We start from the raw sequence: 22693 nt of genomic DNA, 5'->3' as shown, positions 1-22693 counted from the left end.
GCCCTCAGTGCTCACCCCGCACATCGGGGCGGAGGTCAGTGCTCAGAATCACAGAACCGAACAAGTAGGAAAAGACTGCGAAGCCATCGAGTCCAGCCTGTGTCAACTAGACCACGGCACTGAGTGGTCTTTCCTTAAACGCCTCCAGGGACGGAGACTCCACCACCGCAGACACTTGTGGGCAGCCCATTCCAATGTCTAATCGCTCTTTCTGCGAAGAAATTCCTTACAATGTCCAACCTGAATGTCCCCTGGCGCGGGTCAAGACGGCGTGGGGCCCTGCGCGGTACCTGCGCGGTGCACGCAGCTCCCGCCCGCCCTCAGCGCGGAGCGGCCGCCGCGAGGCCGCCTCGTCCCGCCCAGCCCGCCGGGGGGCGGGGATTGGGTGAGCCCACCCGTCACTCCGCGGCGCCGCCGTGCATCGATTGGCCAGCGGCGCTGTCAGTCATCGGCGGGACCGCGCCCGCCCCTTGTTGTCACGGCGCCGCGCGGGGCTGGGGCCGCTCGCGCCGCTGTTGTTGCCCGCCGCCGCGGGAGCTCGGGTGGGGAGCGGCTCCCCGGCCTCGCCATGGCCACCAGCACCACGGGCTCCACGCTGCTGCAGCCCCTCAGCAACGCCGTACGCCTGCCCGTCGACCAGGTGAGGATGGGGAGGCGCCTGCCCCGCCGCTGCTCCCGCGGGCTCGCCGGGGAGGGACCGCACCGCGCCCCCGCTCCGCGCCGTCCTGCCCCGCCCCGTCCCCCCCGCGGCCCCTCCATCCATCCGTGGGGCCGGGGCGGGGCAGGCGGCTCCCCGGAGCGGGTGGCGGCCGCGGTTCCTCTCCACACCCGCGGGCGGGGGCGCCGGGGCGGCGGCCGCGCTCCGCGGGCAGGTGCGCCCGCCCCGCTCCGCGCCCGCCCTGGCTGGTCCAGCATCCCGCCCGCATCCCACCCTGTCCTGCCCGGCCCTGCCTGGCCCTGCCTCGCCCCAACTTGTTGGCATCGTGCGTCGGCCAGATGTGGATCCGCAGCTGGGAACGGGGCCGGTATCAGCTCAAGGGTTGGAAAGGTTGGGTAATAATTGCGAATGCAAAACAGCGCGCTGCGCCTGGATGTGCCTGCCAGGGGGGTTTACACGCGGTGTTAAATAATACTGTGCGCTACACACAATGCTGCTGGGAATTCGTATGTACTTTGTAGGCAGAGCGTTTCTGTGGTATCTATTGTCCAAGTGATATAAAAATTCCTGAAGGCTGTTAATCCTGGTGTCTTCACGAAGCATCAGAAGATTACAAAATAAGATTGGGAAATTGAGGTTTGCTGAGTTTTATCACTGAAGTTGGACCATAATGTTTGTTTATGGGGGAAGTGGTCTAGACCTCCTAAATCTACAGAATATTTATGTATTTATGGATACATAAGAAAAGTAATCTGAAGTAACTCCTCATATAAATTTTGCAGCACCAAGAAATTTCATAGTAGGATTTTTTTTTTTTTTTTAATGGCTCCATTAATGTATGTAATGAGTGAAACACATCAAAGAAAACAGAGACTTTGATGGCTTGGTTTTACAAAATACACCTAATAGGTGAGGGAAGTAACTGGAAATGAAATACAGAGGAATGAGCATGCCTAGTGAAAGTGTTTTGGATGATTGAGCTACACACTTATTCTTCTTTTTTCTTTTCCTGTTCCCCAGCCATTTGTTTGAATGGAACCATGGTTAAGGATATATATGAAAAAGTACCTTCTAGAAAACTCATAAAACGGGCAAGTTGACATTGAGCTTGCTATGATGGAATGGATACTGGGCACCCCTTGCAATGATACCTCTGGCTGGGATCGATGGCACCTCGTGGCTTGGTGCCTCATACCTGCAGGCTGTAAGCTGCTCTTTCCCGGTGCCCTGTGTTTACTTCCATAAAATGTTCGCCTTGTACAGGGTACTGTAAAACACATTAGAGTTGACCATCTTTTTATGGCATGATGCTGGTGGTGTATAATTATCTACTCATATTAGTAGTCATAAATTTAATTCATTTACAACATAGTGTGGCTACTACCAAAATTGTTTTACTATTGTAGGTATGGCATTTTGATGATAATGAAGTTACTTTTTATTAAAGCCTGGAAAACTTCCCTGTATTAAATGTTTTGCAACAGATGTTCCTGTAGAGCCAAGGAGTTTTTATAAAGTACACTTTGAGGTCTGTTGGAGCTTTTGGGAATAATCACATTGGAGGGTGGCTAAATATGTAGTTTAGAAAATTTGTTATAAGTAGTTGAAAGTCAGGCAAACATTGTTTTTGGACATCACTGGATTGTACATAATATAGGTCCAGTTGTGTATGAAGAGCACTGGTTGTAACTGGAGTATGAATCGAAGAGCTTCAAAATTATGCTGCACTGAGGAGAACACATCTATTAAAAAATCTGATAAAAAAAAGCAAAGTTATTTTTTTGTAACCTCAGCTCAAGAGTTTATCTTGATAGTAAGTTTGTAATACAGAAAGAATGTGAATTGTGTTCAGTGTAATCGAATCAAAGGGAGTGAAGGAGATAATAAGGGCAGAGAAGAAAAAGAAAGTGCTGATACTCTTTGGTGTGTTTGCTCAAAGATTATGCATGACATTTGGTGATACTATAGGTGTATTCAGAATGAAAATGTGGCACTACTTTGAAAAAACAATAGAAGAATGAAGTTTTTTTGATTCGTACATTGTTTCTACTACTTGCTCCAAATCCGTACTATGACTACAGTCATACCAATATAGAAGCTGCTTGAAATAGGTGCTCTGGTGTAATACCAGCACTCAGAACTGCTGGAGATCAGTAGGGTGTTTTTTTTTCCTCCACTCAAGTTTCAGTTTTGACCACAAGTAGATACTAATCTTTACCCAAAATGTTGCTTAAATTGTGGTTTAGGTTTAACCCATTGCTATCTAATTATCCTGCTAAGGCATGTACCTCTTGGAAGAGAAATTGAGGTAGCATGTGTCCATGTTGCCTTACTCTGGTGTTCAAACCAGTGAATTGAGAACCTTGTCTATTTGGCAGTGGATGGAAGTAGAAATTTAAATTCAAGGTGACGTTGCTATCTCTAAGATTAATCAATCAGATCCACATCTCTGTGTGGATCAAGTGTGAGAAATTGGTTACTTTTTTACTTAATGCTTGGCAGAACTAGAGATAGAGATTTGAGAACAGTGTTGGTTATATCGTGGTTGGAGATCAGTGCAAAGATGGAGGATGAGCTGCATCAGAGCCATTTGACACAGCAGTCTCCTCCATGTGCCCAACTGTGTTGCAAAAAGAAAAGCTTTGTTGCTTTAACAATTTGCTGTTCCTAGACATTTTTTCTTGGAACTAGTGTACTAGGTAGCTAAAGGAATGGAGAAGAACTTGTTTTCTGCTTGTGTGTGTATCCCCCAACAAGGTATTGTGCAGTAACTTGTTGCTGTGTTAACACTTCCTTTGGGTCTCGTTTTGTCTTGCACCAAGTTTACCGAAACAGCTACTTGGAAAAGTTAATGTGTTCTTTATAGGCTTCTTGGGCCAGTTTTTCTGTTGTTATTTTCAGTCATTTGGTGAAAGGGAAGAAGATGCTTGGTGTGAGCAAGAGCCTACAGCAAACTTGCCTTTCTCTGTATTTTGTAGTAGGAAAAAAAAATTAGTTCTTGGGAGTGAAAAGCCGCGTAAAAACTGTTTCTTTTCATGTCTTGGAGAACGTAAGTTGGCTGCTCAGCAAAGGAAGCATTCTGTTGACAGCTGTGGCACATTAGGTCCTTAAAGTTAATGAATGAGTGAATAAATATTAATGTACGGCATATTCCTTGTGTCTTCTCAGGGGAGAGAAGGAATCCAAGTAGCCATGTCCTTCCCACCTGGACAACTTCCCAAGAGAAGTATGGGAAGGTTTATCATAAAAACTTGGCTGCTAGAGTGTCACATGTTGCATAATGCATTGAGGCTGTAACCTGAATTATTTTATTGTAGTTATATCTCTTACCTAGCCTTGTATTTTCCCTGTTTGCATGTCATATTTGTGCCTCTGCTTCTTCCTTCTTTCTCTAAGGTGAAGCCTGACAAATAATGTGTTGGACCTTGGTCTGTGTCTAATTCTATCACTACCTTGCTGATTTTCTATTGATAAGTGACTTACCATGTTGATGTGTCAGCTTACTTGTCATTAAATTGGAAAGATTTAAATTTGCTGTGACAATGATTCTAGGAGAGCAAAGCTTTCTTTTTGGTCTCTGTGGGGCTAGGAGAGTTCAGAGAATTATCATTGCTTTCACTGCTTCCACCAGAGGGAGCAAAATTTTTTTACTGAAGATGGACAGAAATCATAGAGGTTATTACTGCCCTTCATTTGTTATAGAAATAGATAATTTGTAGTAGAGGAATAGTTGAGCAGGGGAGATAGGAGACTGGCTATGACAATATGTGAACATCAGCTTTTTACATGAGTTGTCTAAGAGATTGATCTTGAGATCCTGAAATACAGTCTGAACTGATTATCAGTCTGAGCTTCAGTGATTATCTTCTAGATAAGAAAAGGAAGAATGTGGCTCCAACTGCTAACAGTGTAGTTCTATGAAGATATGTGGACAGAATAAAATGTCATGCTTATGATTATGCACTTGACTTAAACTCCAGGATGTAAAAATAAGCAGTGTTTTTTCAAGAGAAGAAAAAAGAAAATTCTGTGCATTTCCGCACTTTTCTTTGTTTTTGGTTTGGGTTTTTTTTCCAATCTAGTTTTAGCTTTTGTTTTGTTAAGTCTGCTCATTTGTGTAGAATAAATACAATTTTCTACATGAATGCCATCAATCTTCAAAGAATCTAAACTGACCTTTTTTTATTAGGAATAGACATAAAGATTCAAATCCTCCTAAACATGAATTGTATAAACTACACAAACTTCCTTCATTTAGTGATTATAAGCCAGTTTGCTGGCTTTACATAATTTTCTGCATGCCCTTCCTTGTGCAGAGAGTTAACCAAGTTGCTTTCATCATGCCCTTAACACACTTGGTTCCACATAAAAGCACTGACGTATGTTGAGCCTGTGTTTCACCTTTAAGCCCTCAAGGAGAGTGGGCAGGAATTTTTTCCTTGTATATATCTATGAAATATTTATTTCTTACATGCATATGATGTAAGAAAGCAATTTAACAATTTTTTTCTCCTTTATTTTGATGCCTCAGAGATGAGCGCAGCTGTAGTTTGGGGAAAAGGCAAGGCTTGGAGGTGGTGTAGGGAATTTTGCTGTGAAGCATTATGTGCCTGATTTGCCTACAGGGTACATCTGAGTATGTATCCTAGTCGATCTGTTATTTCACAAAATTTTGAGCATTAGCGATGCCTTATCATCCCTTGCTTTCTGCCAACATAGCCTCCTGAGGGCTGAAATGTTTTAGTCTGATAAAAACCTTTTTGTCTAAACATGGAATGGATATCAAAATGTTTGTCCTGTATAACTGTCCAGAATTTAGATGGCCTAACACTTGACTGAAGCATTATCAAACTAGAAAAAAGAATAGTGTCCCAAGTTTCCTTCTTTCATCGTTGATTCTTAGGCCTTTGTGTATGGTTGTGGAACACAGAGCAGCTTGTTACTGGTTTTTCAGATGTGACCCAGGAAACTTACAAGTAGTAGATGTGAGTAAAATTAGCATTCACGGGTGTGTAAAATGCAAACACTGAAGGTAAGGGAGTGGTAGGATAAGCAAGTTGTGCCCCTACTTTGCCCTGTACTTTCCTTATGTGCTGCTAGCAGCAGTCAGGAGAATGAAGGGTGGATGACAAAGCATGATCTTCTATGATGATAGATGGAGACTGTAGTGGGTGAAAAGAAGCTGGAAATAAAGTTCTGTTCTTCATTCTGTATGTGCTCTTCTCAGTGACTGGATGTTTTGAATTGTTTGGATTTGCTAGCCAAGTTTTTAATGGTTTCTTAACTTCCCTTTGAACTATGGGAGGGGAGGGAATATATCATCAGAAGGGTTGTCTGCAGTGACACCTTTCCCAGGTCTTACTATTAGTGGTTAGGTGTTGACTTACTCAACAAACAATAGGTAAAGACTTTGCAATGAAAAATACGTAGAGAAGGATGAAACTGTTGGGATAAGAGAAAAAATTGACAAGAGAAACTGACTGTCTTGAAGGAAGGGGTGAAATCTGTCATGAACAGAGTTGGAAAAGAAAGCAAACACTGGTTACAGTGTTAGAAAAGATGGGCCGTTTATTAAGCGATAGAAAGATTTAGTGCAAGAAAGAAATACATCTCTTTAATTCAGGTTCATGAATATTGTTGTGAGGATGTAAATTACATAGCTGCTTTAATTCTTTAGTTTTTACAGAAGCAGCGGTGAATTTTGTTCTCTCACACACTTTCATACTGGGTATGTTTTCTCCAGTTTTTTGCAAAGCAGTGGAAAAACTCAAATATAGTTACACCTAAGGTTTCTACAGTAATCATCTAAACTAAACACTCTTTACCTGAACAGCTTATAGTCAACTGTTTTATTTTGTCACATTGTTTTTCACATCCTTAGGCAAGTCATTGAGGTGGTGTAAGTGTGAACACTTACCTGTGCTCATGACAGTACAACTCGTATCTGAATCCAAAATGGGGTTCAGAAGTTGCTATGAAAATACTGCAGTTCAGGAAGGTTGAAAAGAAATAGTGGAGTGCTTAAAGAAAAGTCTAATAAAGAAAAAATAGTAAGGCATTAGGAAGGTAACAAGAGTCACTTTTTACTGAGTACATGGTTATCACTGTGTTGCTTTCTGTTTCTGAAGGGTTTCTGCTGTAAATCTGTTATACCACATCTATGTTGATCTTTTGTCTCTGTGGGCTTTTTCTTGAGTACTGTGCTGACTTCATGCAAGAGTTCTGAAAACCAATACAACTGAAATAGATGAGTCATCTTTATCATTCAGTCGCCCTGACATTTGTTGACTTCTAACTCCTGTTTGCCTGTTCCCATGTTGACCTAATGAAGCACTGTGATACATCCTTTGCAGCCTTGATTACAGAATACTTTCTTCACATTTATTATTTTGACTAATGTGCACTTTTCCTGAGTAACAGTTGCCCTTTTTTTTTTTTACTTGTTTTCCTTGAATGAGGGAGTCCAGACTGGAGTTTTATTTTCTCCTGAAAAATGAGAACAACTACATTTACCCAAGTGAAAATCTGTTTGCTTGATGCGTGCATCTTCACAGTATTTGTGTTACAAGGAAAGTTGATGTAACTCTTTGGTATGGATATTTCATTTTCCTTCTTTACTTTGGGAAGTACTTCAAATTCAACATCAGTTGAATCAACATTGCTAGTCTTTTAGCACTTGTTCAAGTGAACAGATCTGTTTGAGAATTTCAATTTGTCTGCAAATTTAGATAAGTGCTAGTTATGCCTACTTGTTTTAAGTGATCGTTCTCGTAGCTAAGCCATCTTTTGCAAAGGAAAACTTCCATAGCTCTGCCTTTTATTCTAGAATAATATATCCAAAGGTGAGGAAGCTATTTTGGTTTGGCTGTAATGGTGTGATTTTCTGTAGCTGGGATTTTGGTCTTTTCTTCGATTTCCAGTTAAAGTGACCTAAGCTGCAGAAGTTGTTCTTATTCTGAAATGTGGCTTGTGAGCATACTGGTTGTATAACTACAGTGGTATATTCTATACTGTAATGCCACCTGTATAGATAATTCTTAACCTTTCTGACCTGCCTTTTGGCTGAGTAATGCTCTTGATTCTACTGCTTCCTCTCAATCTTACATATATATATAAATGCACACATACATAAAACCCAAATTATTCAATTGACTAAGCATGTCATTGAAAAAGTGGACTGAAGGCCCAGACTATAATGAATTGGGTTTTAGTCTTCATGGTGGAAAGGCTAGAAAGAATTTGAGGTCATCACAGGTCTGCAGGAATTTTAGAAGTTCAGTGATGGCTATGATTGTAGAAGGTCTACCCATAGAATACATTAGCAAATTGTTTTCTGTAATGGAATTGAACGTAAGCAGTCAGATAAAATATTTTAATATTGAAGTATAATTCTAAATGTTACTAAACTATTATTTAAGATGGAGTTAATTTGAAAAGATATAACATCTCAAAGTAGTGTCCATTACTTGTACAGATTGCTGCACACTGCAGATGTTTAAAGGGCTGCTGTTGTGATGCTTGGAGGTGAGGCTTGGCTGATCTGATGGGGATGCTTCCTGAATTGGGAAGAGCAGGAAGATAATAGACATGGAGGAATACAGACTGAATTAGATAGTAGTTCGTTCAAGGGGGAATGTAGTGAAGCCCCCTCCTATTTTTTTTCCTTCCCAAGGAGAGCACTGAGAAGCTGACCATTTTGAAGATGGGGAATACTTGTTCTACTTGCTGATTGAAATGGCTATTGTCGTTACCAGATTTCTGCATGTTATGTGGACAAGAGACTTACTTTCAATGTCTGTTGCTTATTTTAAGATGTGTTTCTGTTTCTCACATACCAGGAGAATATAATTGTAGTGAAGTAGATATTAATTGAGAAAATGTCAGTTTCTGGTTGCATTTGAGAAGGATACCTCCATAGATGTTGGTTATTTTGCTTTATTTTTAAATGCCTAGGAAAGTGAGTAGCTTGTAAAGCTTTTGCAAGATTTCAGACACTGTAGTGGTTCTCTGGATGTTAAAATAAAAACTTGTCATTCAAATCCACATTTGAATACCCTGTATTTATAGATAACACAAAGAATAGAAATTTTCAGTTCCCCTGGAGTTGCTAGATGGAGCTTAAAGGTTAACTAGGAAAAAAAAGGATAAAAGAATGTAAGAGTAGACACACAGGACGATAAACATAGCTGGAACTAGTGGATAAACACATAATGAGGAATACAGAGCTAGTGGATAAACACATAATGAGCAATGTAGTGGGGCTTTTGGCAAAGTTTTGTAACAAGAAGTATCAGCACATGCCCAAAGAAAAGTTCAAGGGAAGGTCACCTGTAATATTGAGGCACTCATTGAGTATGACCACCAGAGACACCTTTAGATGACCCTCTAGGACCATAAAAGGGCTTCCAGTAGGAGGCAGATGCATGCAGATTAGTTCTAGGAAAAATGATGTTTATGTGTTAGCTAGGAAGTACTCTGTAATGAATATGTATGATCATGATGGAATAAATACCCTGTTGTAGTTTCATGACACACATTTGATTAAAGGAAATATCCTCTGAAAGTGTCCAGCACTGTAATAAAGAATGCCTGCTTTCTAATACTTCAAATTGTGTTAGTTTATTTTCCAGCTGATTTTGTTATCATTGTACTGCTGATACATGTGACAGAGTAGAGATTTTGAGTTCATCCCACTGTGTGCATGTGCACTGTGAGTGTGTGATAAAAACCCATGGTTTTAAAAGCACAGTAACTGAGTTGGTCTTTGTTTGGAACTGTGTTTTGCCAACATAATGCCAGTCTGTGGTATTTTGATGTTGTAAACTCTTTTTCTCTGGTAGTCTGAGATCTGCAATCCTTAACTGGCCAAACCAGTTTTTGCTTGACAGAAGCAAGTGGTTTACGTCCTTATTGTTTCTGAAGAGAGGAGAAAACAAAACACACAAGCAAAAAGACGGAAGCCAGGATTCCTATTTCACCTCTGAACCAAACTTGCATCCTAGATTGGGTATTTCCATGAATAAATAGCTTTTATGTTTGACAACTCAGTATCTATAATGCTGAGTCCTTAGGAGCCTATCAGAGAGAACACCCTTCAGCCACTATCTTCCTATCCTTAATAAATTAGTTTTGGTTGTTTTCACTATAAAATGTGTACATTGATGTTTCATTTTACATCTTTAGTCATACAGTTTTTCTTAGAGTAATTCTGAGTAATGATATAGTAAGTCGTCTTTGAAAAAGCTTATTGGATTTGATGCTCATTTATTGCACAAACCAGATTACTATTGCCCACATCGTGTTGTTCATGATGTGCTTTGCTCTCTGTAACATACTTAATTGCAAACTGGAAACAGGGAGTTAATACTGGAAATAGAAATAATATTACTAACCTATGTCATAACTGGATTTGATGTTTTGGACTGAAACCAGCTTGGAAAAAAACCATTTAGGATCTTATGAGTAAGTCCTTTCAGCTGCCAATAAATTAATGGGAAGATGAGGTATACGTGTGCAGTATTAAAAAGCATTTGTCAGTGATGTTGATGTTGACTAACACAAATGGTTAGAGTGTCCACTTGAAGGAAGTGGCTGGTATTAGAAGGCTGTGCTTGGAGTTTTCATCTGAAAAATGTGTCCCTTCACATTGGATACTGTTTAAACACTCAGTAATACAATCTTTGCTACAAAGAACATAGTGCTGTAATACAAACATCTCCCATACTGACATGATTTCAAAAGAACCACTGCTGCTTATCCTCCATTTCTTCATGTTTCACCCAGGAAGCAAGGTTGAGACTTCAGGGCAGGAGTGTTAATTAGTTGTATTTTTGTCATGTAAGGCACTGAGTATTAATTGAATAAAAAATGATTTTGGAAGCATTTTTGCTAGATTTATGATCCTTTCAGTTGAAAGAGGAATCTTGTTTCTTCCTATCATTCAGAGAAGAAAGGTTCTCTGAACTACTCTTAAGTATCTGTCAACTTTATCAAATACCTTTGCCAGTATCTCTGAACTCCTCTTCCTGACATTTCCCAATAAATTGAAGAAAATTACCAAGGAGTTTGATTTTGATCCTTGTAATAGAATTGCTTTCTTTCAGCTTTACTGTGGAAAATGTTATTTTCTTTTTTCTTTTAATTTTTCTCCCTTTAATATTATTGGAGCAACTTTCAGGCAGTAGTTGGAAAATTGACATTGGTATCAAATAATGGTCATTCTCACTTTTCAGTTCTTAGCTGTCTGGCATTAGGGAATTATTGGATGATTGTACAAGTTGTTTTTATGCTTGATGAAGGTTAGAAATTCAATGGGCGAATATCCATCAGTGCTGCTGTCTGGTTGTTGTGGAGAAAACATTAACTCCCCCCCTATGTTATAACCAACTTTTTGTGAACTCTTGTAGATGTTTTTCATTCCTCAACTGATTGTTTTGGTGGGAAAGGGAAATAGTTTTGACTTAACTTGGAGCAGGAACAAGAAAATAATGACGTTTGAGGAACAAGGCACAACTGATGCTTCATTAATTGTGATAAGGTTTGGCAATTTTTGGCAAGTATGTGTCAACAAACATGGTGCTTGAAGAAATTTGTGTTTAAAATGTTACTGCTAGAGTAGCCCTACCGATTTAGAAAAAACATTAAAGCCTCAGCTTTAAGGTCTTCTTAAGGTGTATGTACATCATTCTGTCTTGATCCTCTAGCTCTTGCAAGAACTCATTTCAAAGTGGTTTTGTAGTTTAAATTCTATTTTTTCCCTAAAAAGTATTTTTTTTCTCTAATAGCCATAGATGTTGAAAAGGAGCTAAAGGTGGGAGAAGAGGAATGCTGCTTAGTGCACCTTGCTCACAGGCCCTTTCAGATGAAGGAGGAAGCATATGTGATAACTTTGTTTCTGTGGTAGAATGGAGGGCCAAAAATTACTATAGGCAGGGAGACAAGTAGTGCTGGCATCTTGCACCTCAGAGAGATTGAATTCCAGGGAGGAAATGTACCACGGTGTGGTTAAGAGGGGGAATGGGAGTACTCCTAAATCTCTATCTGCAGAATTGTCATAGCCACAGGTTCTTGACTGTTGTCTGTGAAACATCTTAAACTTGTTATTTTAGGCTGTACACATGATCAGGTAGGCTTCAGTGCTTCTGCTTCTATCTGGGTAATCTTTTTTCAAAGCCTAATTCATCAGCAATAAGAACACAAGTACCTTCTTATTTTTTTTTCAAGAATAACTTAGAACAAACATACAAAAAAATCCACAGAAGAACACAAACCCCAAGCAAAATAATCAAACAAAACCCCCACATCAGCTTTAATTCGTCCAAAGTGTTTTATTGAGGCTACAGGCATTCATTGCATTTTAAAGGTTTGAATACTTACTTTTCTTCTTATTGCAGAAAATTTGTTAAAAATGAGAAAACAGAGAAGCAGCAAGACAAGGTAACTTCCAAAGAGTTTGTGTGGGTCATTGGCAGATAAAGTGAGACATTCCTGAGTTATGTTTGGTGCTTCACCTGGTAAACCGCTGTTTCTCTTGTGAGGTCCTTTGTTGTAAGTGTTGTTCTTTGGGTGTCTCTCAGTACCTTGCTACAGCTGGTAAGCAAAACTTCATGCCATCGTGTTGCTGCTTTTCAGTGGATTATCAGTAGGCTGTGTGGGCCTGTATGATTAACTTGTGCCATCCAGTTAGGAATTATCTGTATCAGTAAAATTCCCTCTCTGCTTTGGCTGCTTTTCTGAATGAGGCAAATGCCTTCTGTGCTGTGAAGTAGCAGGATTCTGAAGGTCTTAAGTGCAGCAAGTGGCTTTTAATATTAAAATATAGCTGATATGAAGAGGAAGCTTAGCCTAAAATCTGAATTAGTGGATAAAATTTGCATATATTGAAATTAGTTTTGTAGAAGAAAGAACTTTTCTTCTGTATTTCTTTTTAATGTGGACTTACATTTCTTTTTAATGATTTATTAAAGATGCTGTCTGTGTTGTAAAGTTGGAGACTTCCAGCTGTTCAAATGCAATGTTATGCTAGAATTTCTTCTTGATGATGAAAATCCTTGTGACAGTGACCTTTTTCTTTTTTTTTCTTTATGTTAAGAACTGATTCCTTAAATATTTTTTCCTAAGCAATAACTTTGTTTTTACAAAAGCATGGCATAATTTACATTTAATTTTTTTTAAATACTAAAATAAGTGTATTAAAAAGTTATATACTTTCTATTGAGTTTTGCAGAGGCCATGCAAATGGAAAATTTGTTATATAGATAGCTGAATGCAGTTAATGATATAATGGATTTGCATTTTATGTAGCTACTCCAAATATTAAAACTGAATTTGTGCTCATGTTTTACTGTTACATTTGGCATGAGTTGTGCCTATAAAATGCAGTGCTTGTATTTTATTGCAGACTAGTTTTGAACCAAAATAGTGGATTTAATTTTGAAATTGCTAGGCTACACACAGTAGGATCTGTAATAGCTTAGTATGTCTGACACACACTTGCATTATTCATTGCTGAATAACTAGTGCTGATAATTTACATTATAGTTGTATGTTTTTTATTCTTATGTGCACATAACTTTCCATTACACATTGCTCTCTCTAAGATTTTGAGGTGTTAGTCTCATTGACTGAGCTGTTGATATCCTGTACCTGAGGAGGAATAAAAAATTCTGTTTGTTTTCTTATGCATGTGCTAAATTATAGCTGCTCAGGGTGGAGCTTGCCATTCTGTGGCAGGATTTTTTTTTTCCCCTACGAAGTCTCAGCTTTAAATTGATCCTAGGTTGTTTTTGTTTTTTTAATTTCTTCTGTAAAATTGAAGCTGCTTATTGGAACAGGTTTTATGACCGCATGGAGGTACATTACAATTTGGTTTGAAGAATGCATCATACAGCTTTAGGGAACATGTTGTCTTTGTTCTTTGTGGGTTTTCTGCTCACATCTGTCCAAGTCATGTGGTATTTAGAAGTTGTATTTTGCCCAAACTTACAGTGTTATGAGAGCTTGACATAAGTTTTGAAAAGGTACACAAGTATACCATTCCCAGGCATTGAAGTTTGTGTATATAACATTTGCCAACCAAATCAATGCTTGGTTAAGTGCCTGGTTTTCATGGAAGCTTTCAAGGTGGTGATGTCCAACTCTGTCCTTGTTCCTGCTCATTTGCTGTCTGTTCCTTTTGTCTCCTAGGCAGCCAGATAGATAATTTTTGTCACCGTTTCAAGGCAAGCTGTGTATCTTCAGTTCTTCATCTGTCTCAGTGTGTAGATACAATGAAGCTGTCTGTCAATTCCACACTGGTCAGTGTGGCTTAAGATGGGAGATGGAGTTAGGAAAAGGCTAAATGTTAAATTTTGGCATTGTTTACTAAACCAAGTAGTGCAGTACAGGAAAAGTGTTTTTGTGGGATGAAGTGGTTGGCATTGAGGATCCAACATGGATGCTATAATAATTTTGAGAAATGCTACTTTTGCCTAGGTTAGTTCATGGGTAAGCGTTCACTTGCCTTTGGAGCAGATACTCTAATTCAGTTTAGTTTAAAAGAAATTTGGTTTGTGTATTCAGACACCATTGCACAGCACTTGCCAAAGCATGGGAAGTGCAAATAACTGGAAGGCTTCAGGAGCCCTGTCTGATCTGAACTAAAACACTGTGTAGATGCATGTATTATCTCGCTGCTGGAGCTGGAAGTGCATGGCATGGAATTTGGGAGCCCAAAGAGTCCGTTTCTCATTCTACTTCCTGTAGTATTGGCAAGGGATAAACTTCTTTCCATGTAGGAATGAGTACAAGTGGTAGAAATGAGTGCTTTGGACTGAAAGCCACAGGTAATGGCAAACAGGTAAGTTTTGATTTTTATTGTAGAAATGCTGTGTATTCTTTTAAAATATAATAAGTCAAGTATTCAAGATGTTTACCAAGTGAATATATAGCTTGTGATAGCAGATGCTCATAAGTCAGAATAAGTGTCAGATGAAGATTACATTACCCCTGTGGCTGTAACACTGTCCAGCAGTGCTCACAAACTCTTTCCATGTGAGCTCCTCTATTTGGAATGCAAACCACTAGTAAACCAGGGTTTTTTGTGAGCTGGGGAAACAATAGAAAAAAATAAATTTAAAATCATCACTACAATCTTTCTTGCACTTTGAGATACTTTGGGTGTGATTTATAGGCATGCTGGATAATCAAAGTAGCAGCTGAATTTATATTTTCAAAACACAGTTCCAATAAAAGTTCTGTTAAAAGTACTGCCAGAAAAACTAGGCACTGAGTGTCTGAAATTGGGCAACCAAAGTTCGTGGGTATTTATTTTACCCTTTGGGCTTTCATAATTTTTGTGTTAGTCATTCACCTTTAGGAATATTGATCTTATAAAATTATTGCAAAATTTACATTTATTGTGTGTAGTCTTCCCATGTTATGGACAGAGCTGCATAAACATGTCTATGGGGAAATGTAAGGGTTTTATATTCAGTGTAGAAGGAAGATGGTAAGTATTTAGTGGGTCATAGGATGAGGGCAAAAACTGGGCAATTGTCCATTTGCTGAATGAATCAGAAATACTGCTGGGGAAAATAGAATAAAGCAGCAGAAAGAATATAGTCAGAAGTAGGTATGTATAAAGGCTAAACTCAAGTTGCATAGCTTTCAAATCTTAACTGCTGCATAGCTTGGTTTTACAGGTATATATTTAAAGCTTTGGGAGCTTTACAAGTTCTGCAGAGCTGTTGGTGCTTGTAAACTGCATTTTGGTGCATGTGAGACAAGGATAAGGATGGGATTGGTAAGAGTACAGAAGGAATACAGGGTGGTGTGTGACCATCTTGGTGATGCCTTAGATTTCCAGGTATGACTATGTTTGTGCACTTTTTGGGAAGAGCACTTTAAAAATACCCACTGGCAGTTTTGGGCTCATTTGTGAGGAAGGCTTTTGGAACAGGTTTGTGCTGCTTGGGTCACTTCGTTTTGTGTTCGAAAAACCGACATAATGAATTCACATGCCTGGAAGTTGGCTTGTGGGGTTGATCTAAAGGTATATTTTCCTGCATTTTATTGCTGTTCTCAAAATATTCTTCTTGGGGAAGGTATTTTGGTTTAGGGTTTTTTTGGGTGGGGTTTTGTTTGTTCGTTTTTTAGTTAATGGGTTACGGTTTTTCAGATAGACATTTGATCATTTGAGTAAATAGCTAAACTAAGAGCAAGTGACCAAGAAAGGTACCCCCTTTTCACTCCCTACCTGCTGAATCCTTTCTCAGGTTTTCTTTTTGTGTTTTGTGTGAGGGTTTTACACATTTCTAAACCTGCAGGCCCATCCTGAATTTTGAGATTCAAGGTTTGTTGTTTTGTTAGTGTCTGCTCCTATAGAGTTGATGATACAGGTCAGAAATGCCAAGCACTTCTACCCTTTGTCATGGTAATAGTAGGAGCCAGATGATGACTTTCCTTTTTCCCTGGCCTTGCTAGCTTGCTTTTAGTGGTAATCTGAAAAAGGACACCCTGTGATACCAGTTGGTATTATCTTATTATCTAAATAGCAGTCAAAGCGCTAATGTCTGGGCCTTCAGTAAAACCAGCAATGCAAGTGTGTCCATTTCAGGACAGGTATTCATGCTCATTTCCCTTCTTTACCTCAACTTCACTATGTATCTGTGAATGTGCAACCTTCTCTGTCTCCCTTCGCTTTCTAGTCTCTGGAGGGTGTGAGTTCTTTGGGTCAGAAACATGCTTTGTGGGATATATAGCATAATTTCTGTAATAAATATTCATACAAATGTTGATTCTGAATTAATAATAATTTTTTGCTTTGATTTTTCTTTCTTGCCCTCTTTTCTAAAACATTATCAGTTTGTTCCCCTTTCAGTGGTTTGCTTAACTTGACTGTTTGGTATGAAACTTTTCCACTAAATCCATAGAATCATCTTGAGTAATAAACCTTGCTCTGTTTCATTTGCATCATTGCTTATAAAGGAGAGAAAACAGGTCAAGTTATGCCCTGAAAGAATATCTCCTCATTTATTTAGGATTTTTCAAATACTGTTAAAAGCATAATAGAAACGTGGAAGTAAGAGAATGGATGGAAAAGCGTACATGACGGTTTAGGGAATGGTTTAATTTAGGGAACTGCTCCTATTAAAAAGCTCAGCCCTGCCTTCTGAGTCTCTTTCCTTGCTAGCACTTAATGTTTTAGCTTGGAATTACAGGTTTTGAGTGGTTCAGTTGTTACAAGAATGAGAATTCTGTAGTTGTTGTTTTAATTTCTACTTCAAAAATGACCATGTTTGCGTACTCTGACCCTTACCTGTTATAGCCTGAAACTTGGTTGAAAAATGATAAAGGAATGGACAAGCTGAATTAATGTTTGCAAGTGTGCACTGTGTTGCTGCAAACATTAATATTAGGCCTGCTGTCAGGAACACAAAAATAGTATTGTCATTGTACCCTGTGGTGCTAAGATAAGTATGTATTTCAGCTAAGTGCCATCAAACTGTCTAAAACACTGTTGTGCAGAGGACGGGTCAAGCATGCAGGATGTGTAAGTTTCTTGTATTGAAATGCTTATGACCTGAAACAGTGGTTCCCAAGCTGTTGCCTGTGATGACTTGGGATGTCACTATTAGACATGGAAAATTGTTAGGCAGTTTTCTGTGCGAGCAAAAAATAAAATCTATGAAGCGAGAAATGTTATTTTCTAAATAAAGTAATTTATCCAGCTTTTTGTAGCTTAAGCCACTTTTAGTAGTGGTTACTGGATTTGAGGAATTTCTTTCTTTATTGTGCCCTTACTGTTAAATTTTTTTCAGGCCACAATCAGAACAATTCTTTTTACTCAGTGGTTTAGTTGTATTTAATTCCACTTTTGCTTCCAGTGTCCTAATGTCTTTAAATATTTAATATGCAAGAATTTTTCTGTCTTCTAGAATAAATGGCCTGAAGGGAGGAAGAATTTCTGAAACTATACTACTTGAATGTACAAGAATAAAATGCAGTGTGCAACCAGGCTGTTTATCTGATTACATAGCACTGAAATGCACTTCATTGAGCCCTGCTTCTGCACAGGCTACGCAAGGGATCTGTCAGTGATTTTTTGGAGCTGATACATAGCTTCAAGGCCTGCTCACTTGAAAAACCAAGTAAAACCACAGCTCAGATCTTTGCATTACTGGGAGAACAGAAGTGATTTAATGGTTGATAGAGTGGTTTGGTATTTAGAAAATCCACAGGAAAATACGTCATTTTCTTCTCTTGATTTGTGTGTGTATTGCCTCACGTGCTTGATACATCTTTTCTTCTGAGCTCCTCAGGGAGCATTGGTTAGTGCTTTAGCTGGGGAGGGACTCATGGGAGAAGCTCTTTGACGTGCTGTGGTAAAAGCCATGGCAAAGCCAAAGGTTCTGCAAATTGCTGAAAATGTGTGGATATTTGTGTTAATTTTTAATACACACTTGTGTGAGATCATCTTTCTTTTCTTTTTTTTATGCAGGTCAACTTTGTAGCGTGCCAACTGTTTGCCTTGCTTGCGGCTGTTTGGTTTCGAACATACCTTCATTCAAGCAAAACTAGCCCATTTATAAGACATGTTGTTGCAACACTCTTGGGCCTTTATCTTGCACTTTTTTGTTTTGGATGGTAAGTTGCACTTAAATTCATTTTTCAGGAACTTGCAGATTTTTGTTTCTTTGTTATGAAAAACCTCATTACCTAATTCTGTAGGGTTTTTAGCTGCTACAAATGTACAGAAATTAGCTTAGATATTCTGATGAGGTGCACAAATTTTGAAAGATAATCTATTTACCAACTGGTAACTAGCATACTGGCTGTCTATGGTTTGGGGAAGATGAAGCAGGTGCAGTTTGTTTAACTTGTACTGCTTTTTCTCTGTAAACTTGCTGGAGAAGTAGTCTCTTGAGGCATAGCACAGATGTGGTGGCTAAGTTAATTCCCCATAAATACTCATGGCATGAGATAACTCAATGTCTTTTTCTGAATATTGAATATAATCTGACTTTTTTTAGGAAGAGTGGCTGGAACTGTAAAATATATCCTACTAGTGTAAAATACCTGGAAAGAAGCTGGCTTTGACTTCAGACTGTTTCATGATTTATTTTTTTTCTTTAATGATGTGAAAGTAAGATGTGGTTGTTTTTCAAACACATATTTTGTGTGACTTCTGTTTGCATATCTTGATCTTTTCACAGTGCTGCAAGACAGAATGTTAGTAAAGTTAGAAAAGGGTATGCATTTAGTTTGGTGAAATTTTTTTTCCTCAAAAACTGGCATACTAAATGGCTCACATCTTCCCAAGATGGTTTAAGTGCCAGTTTCATTTTATTGCATTGTAAGCAAGGTGCTTATGTAGCTTCAAGTGTATAAAAGACTTATTTATGCTGACTATTATAGAGTATTACTGAGCTGGGGGAATTAATCAAGCTGTTGTGCAGGTGGGAAGATGCACACAGTGTGTGCATGCATCTGTCTCTGCACATGCAGAGTGTGTTGGCCTCTACACTGGCATGTTGCAGAGACCTCTCAACATTAATTGATATATATTGTTTGTAAATTTTAGGAAAAGAAATCAGTAACCTTTATTCTTTAGCTTTACATGCACAATTTACTTTCATATAAAACTCTACAACTCCCATCCATTTCTTAAATGTTTGGCCATGGTATTCTGCTTTGAGAGAAGGATCTGATCTCAAAGACTTCCAGTCTTAGCACCACAAATAAAGAGGATGATAAGAGAGATAGGAGGGCTATGTGAGGGCTTTTTTGAGGGCTTAGAAGCACATTCTGTAACCATTGCATTAGAAGGAGAAACCATTAATTGTAATTTTTAATTAGAAAGAGTTACTAATATATTCATATATGAATTTTGGGTATGGGAGATTTTGGAAAAAAACAATCTTTACTCCCAACAGACATAAATAAAAATTTGTGAAAACCTCGCACAGGCAATATGCCCTGGAAAAAAAAAAAGAGGTGTTTTCTGCCATAGTAGAAATGTACATTATACTTTGTTTTGGATCACACTTAAATCTATTATATTAGCAATTAATTTCTATTTTGCAGTTATGGAGCTAAAAATTATTTTAAAATGACGAAACATCATTTGAGATGTTGAAAGTACACATTATTTAAGAAATTGGTATTTCTGTTGTGCTTCTGCCAATGCTTTTTCCTTTTGCTTAAGTACATATTATACAAGCAGGTTTTTTGAGGGTTTTGTTTTTTTTGGTTCCGCTCCCCAGGGAATCAAGTATGCATACAGGTTACAAGCCTGTGTGATACATCTTCAGTGACTCTTGGATTGTGCTAGAACATGTCTTGTAAACCTATATAACAAGAAGGAAACTGTTACTGTTTTGTTACATAGTGTTACTAGTAAGCGTAGATTTGTGGATAAGATCATGCAAATTTAAATGTGGGAAGTAGTTTGGAATCTGCACCCTTTTAAGGGCATTTAGTAGTAGTTATGTTGTCATCTTCGAGTGTGTTAGTTTTCAGTCACTTTTGTAATACTTGTGATGGTGGTAGAGGAAAGGAAGAGAAGCAGTAATTCCCTTGGCATAATAGGAAACAGCATAAAAGGCCCAGAGTATGTGCCATGTGTATATAGTTAAAAGTTACTATTCCATGTGGTATTTCAATATATCCCTTGGAGTGTTTGAATCAAAGATCAATCATATTGCTATTGTTAACAGCTCTGAAAGAGAAATGTTTTCAGTGACTGTAATCCTAATAAGGTACTCCATGCCAACCCACACTCTTTCAGGTTTTGATATCTTAGTATCCTTTCTCTGTATAAGAAGCAAACCTTTTAAGTTTGTCATTTACTAATGCCTGTCTTTGCTACACAATATTGCTAATACTTGGCTGATAAGAAAGTAAATATTTTCTTAATTGACAATTACTATATTAAAATGCATGTTTGAATTTTAGTAGTCCTATCTTAGATGAGGCTAACTAGGAGTGAAGCATGGGAGCATGTACAGATTAGATCGTCCATAAAAAGTCAAGATTTTCAAAGTCAATTCATGTCCAAGTGACTTGTTTTGCCTTAGTTCATCACGTGTAGGCTTTGAAGGATTTTAGTGGGATAGAACTGGGTTTCTGGTTGAAAGTCTTTGAAGGCATTTCCTTGTAAGTAGAGGAGGAGTGAAATTAGGAAATTGTTGGTGATAATCCAAAAGAAAACAGCATCACTGTAGCAAAATAATGGCTGCTTTTTATGGGAAAAAAAAAATCCCGAATTAGGTGAGTGTGTCACTTGGGCATATGTAAGTGTGGTACTGAGGCACTTAAGGTACCAGGATGAAAAAAAAGCAAGCTACTGAAGATCAGCTCTTTTCCCCATTCACTGGCGCTGCTTTGATACCAATGCTCTACAGTTTACTGGAGTATAACTCCTTCAAAGACCAGAGCAAACCCCCAAAGCCACGGTGTTTGGATAGCTGTGGTGGTAAGCTGTGAAAACAAACAAAAGAGCTTAGAGCAACTTTGTGAAATAAATCTGTGACTTGTTGATGTGTAGGGATTTTTTGTTTGTGTTTTTTGTGACTATCATCGCCACCATCCCTTTATTAGTTATTGACAACCTGGGGCAAAGACTGGCTGGACACAGTCACCATTTCTGTTGAGTGGGAAATCTTACCATATTGTGGATACTAAGAAATTGTTGGCCTAAACTGAGATATCTATTGTAGCAAATGGGTAGAAAGATGAGTATAGAAATTAAACCACAAAATTTTCATGTTGTTTATGGTTATTTGCACAGGCAATAATGCCAAATTGAAGTATTATGAGGCAAATTCTTTGCATTGTAAGAATTAGCAATATCCTTGATTGAGCTGGAGCATTCTAGCTCAGTGTCTAGTTTTCATTACTGCTCTCTGTGCTATGCTAAAGGGAGAAGTTCTCAACAGAAGGAAGGGTAGCAGAAAACCTAAATAGACTAAAAGGGGTGTTTTCTTTGGGAGAAGTGATGGCTTTAAACTTTGAACCTGTTTAATTTCACAATAAATGCATGCAGTTTATTGTCATTAAAGCAAATGCTATGAGGGTTTACTTTTTTTCCCCCCCCTAGGTATGCCTTACATTTTGTTATACAAAGTGGAATTTCCTACTATATCATGATCATAATAGGAGTGGAAAATATGCACAAGTAAGTTTCCATTCTAAAATTTATTTTGTTTTGCTTTTATAAGAAGGCTACTGTTGAGACCTTTTTTTTGTAAAGGTGCATATATACCATAATCCTAGTTGTATCATAACATTTCAGTATTTGCATTCTCTAACCATGGTTTTATTTTCAGGAGAGAGGATGGCTTATTTGGGAATTTTTGCCAGCTTTTTGAAATATCTAAAACTTGTTAAAATTAATACCCTACTGAGACATCTTTTGTGTTCTACATATTCTTATTTTTTCATTGTTACTTAATCCTAAGTATTTCTGGGTGTTTACAAATGACAAATGTAATTTGAAAACAGCCAATGCTAGTAGAAGGAAGATGTCTGAAGGGAAGAGAATTTGTGTGAGAAATTTCTCTAGATACTAAGTGTTTATAATTCCCCTTTTTTTAGTAACAGTGTGAATGCTGTCTTAGGTTAAGAATACATTTATATAAAACATATACAGCATTATTTTAAGTTTGAGTGCTTGATTTTTATTAGCAATATCTGAATCTATATAGAATAACACTTATTTCTCTTTTTCTGTTGTTCTTAAAAGCAGGGCAGACGTTTGTTTTATTACTGTATGCATATGTTTTACTATTCCACTAGCCTAGAGATCAGAATCAAATTAGGTTCCCACTGTGTTAATTCCTGCATAAATGTTTAGTAAAACAGCAAATCCTTGCTTGAATAGGTTCCTGAAGTATATGAGGCTGTTAGAAAAGATGCTGGTAGAAGAAACAAAGAGGAAAGAAAGGAAGCCAGGGTGGCCTTAGTTAATGATCCTACCTGTTAGAATACTCTGCTGCATTGTACTGTGATAGTGAATGTAATTTTATTGTCTTTTGAAATGTCCCATATTAGGGT

The 22693-nt window shown here is 38.3% G+C and overlaps 1 protein-coding gene across 2 annotated transcripts in view; it reads left to right on the top strand.

Moving 5' to 3' along the window:
* The first annotated feature begins 466 nt into the window (after positions 1-466).
* The window catches only part of MBOAT2 (membrane bound O-acyltransferase domain containing 2), a 96011-nt gene continuing 73784 nt past the window's right edge, over positions 467-22693 (top strand). The window contains exons 1-3 of one of the 2 annotated variants that reach the window (XM_039568746.1): positions 467-640; positions 18138-18283; positions 21738-21815. In XM_039568746.1, coding sequence (XP_039424680.1) covers positions 569-640; positions 18138-18283; positions 21738-21815 — 296 coding nt within the window. In that variant the 5' untranslated portion in view covers positions 467-568. Of the gene's footprint in view, positions 641-943; positions 1049-18137; positions 18284-21737; positions 21816-22693 lie in introns of those variants that run through there. The other variant, XM_019282186.3, reaches the window with a different exon arrangement.

The sequence above is a fragment of the Corvus cornix genome, chromosome 3 (genome assembly GCF_000738735.6).
Source record: "Corvus cornix cornix isolate S_Up_H32 chromosome 3, ASM73873v5, whole genome shotgun sequence".
NCBI lineage: Eukaryota > Metazoa > Chordata > Aves > Passeriformes > Corvidae > Corvus > Corvus cornix.
The sequence above is the reverse complement of the archived record's forward strand: the minus strand, read 5'-3'. Positions and strand labels throughout refer to the sequence as shown.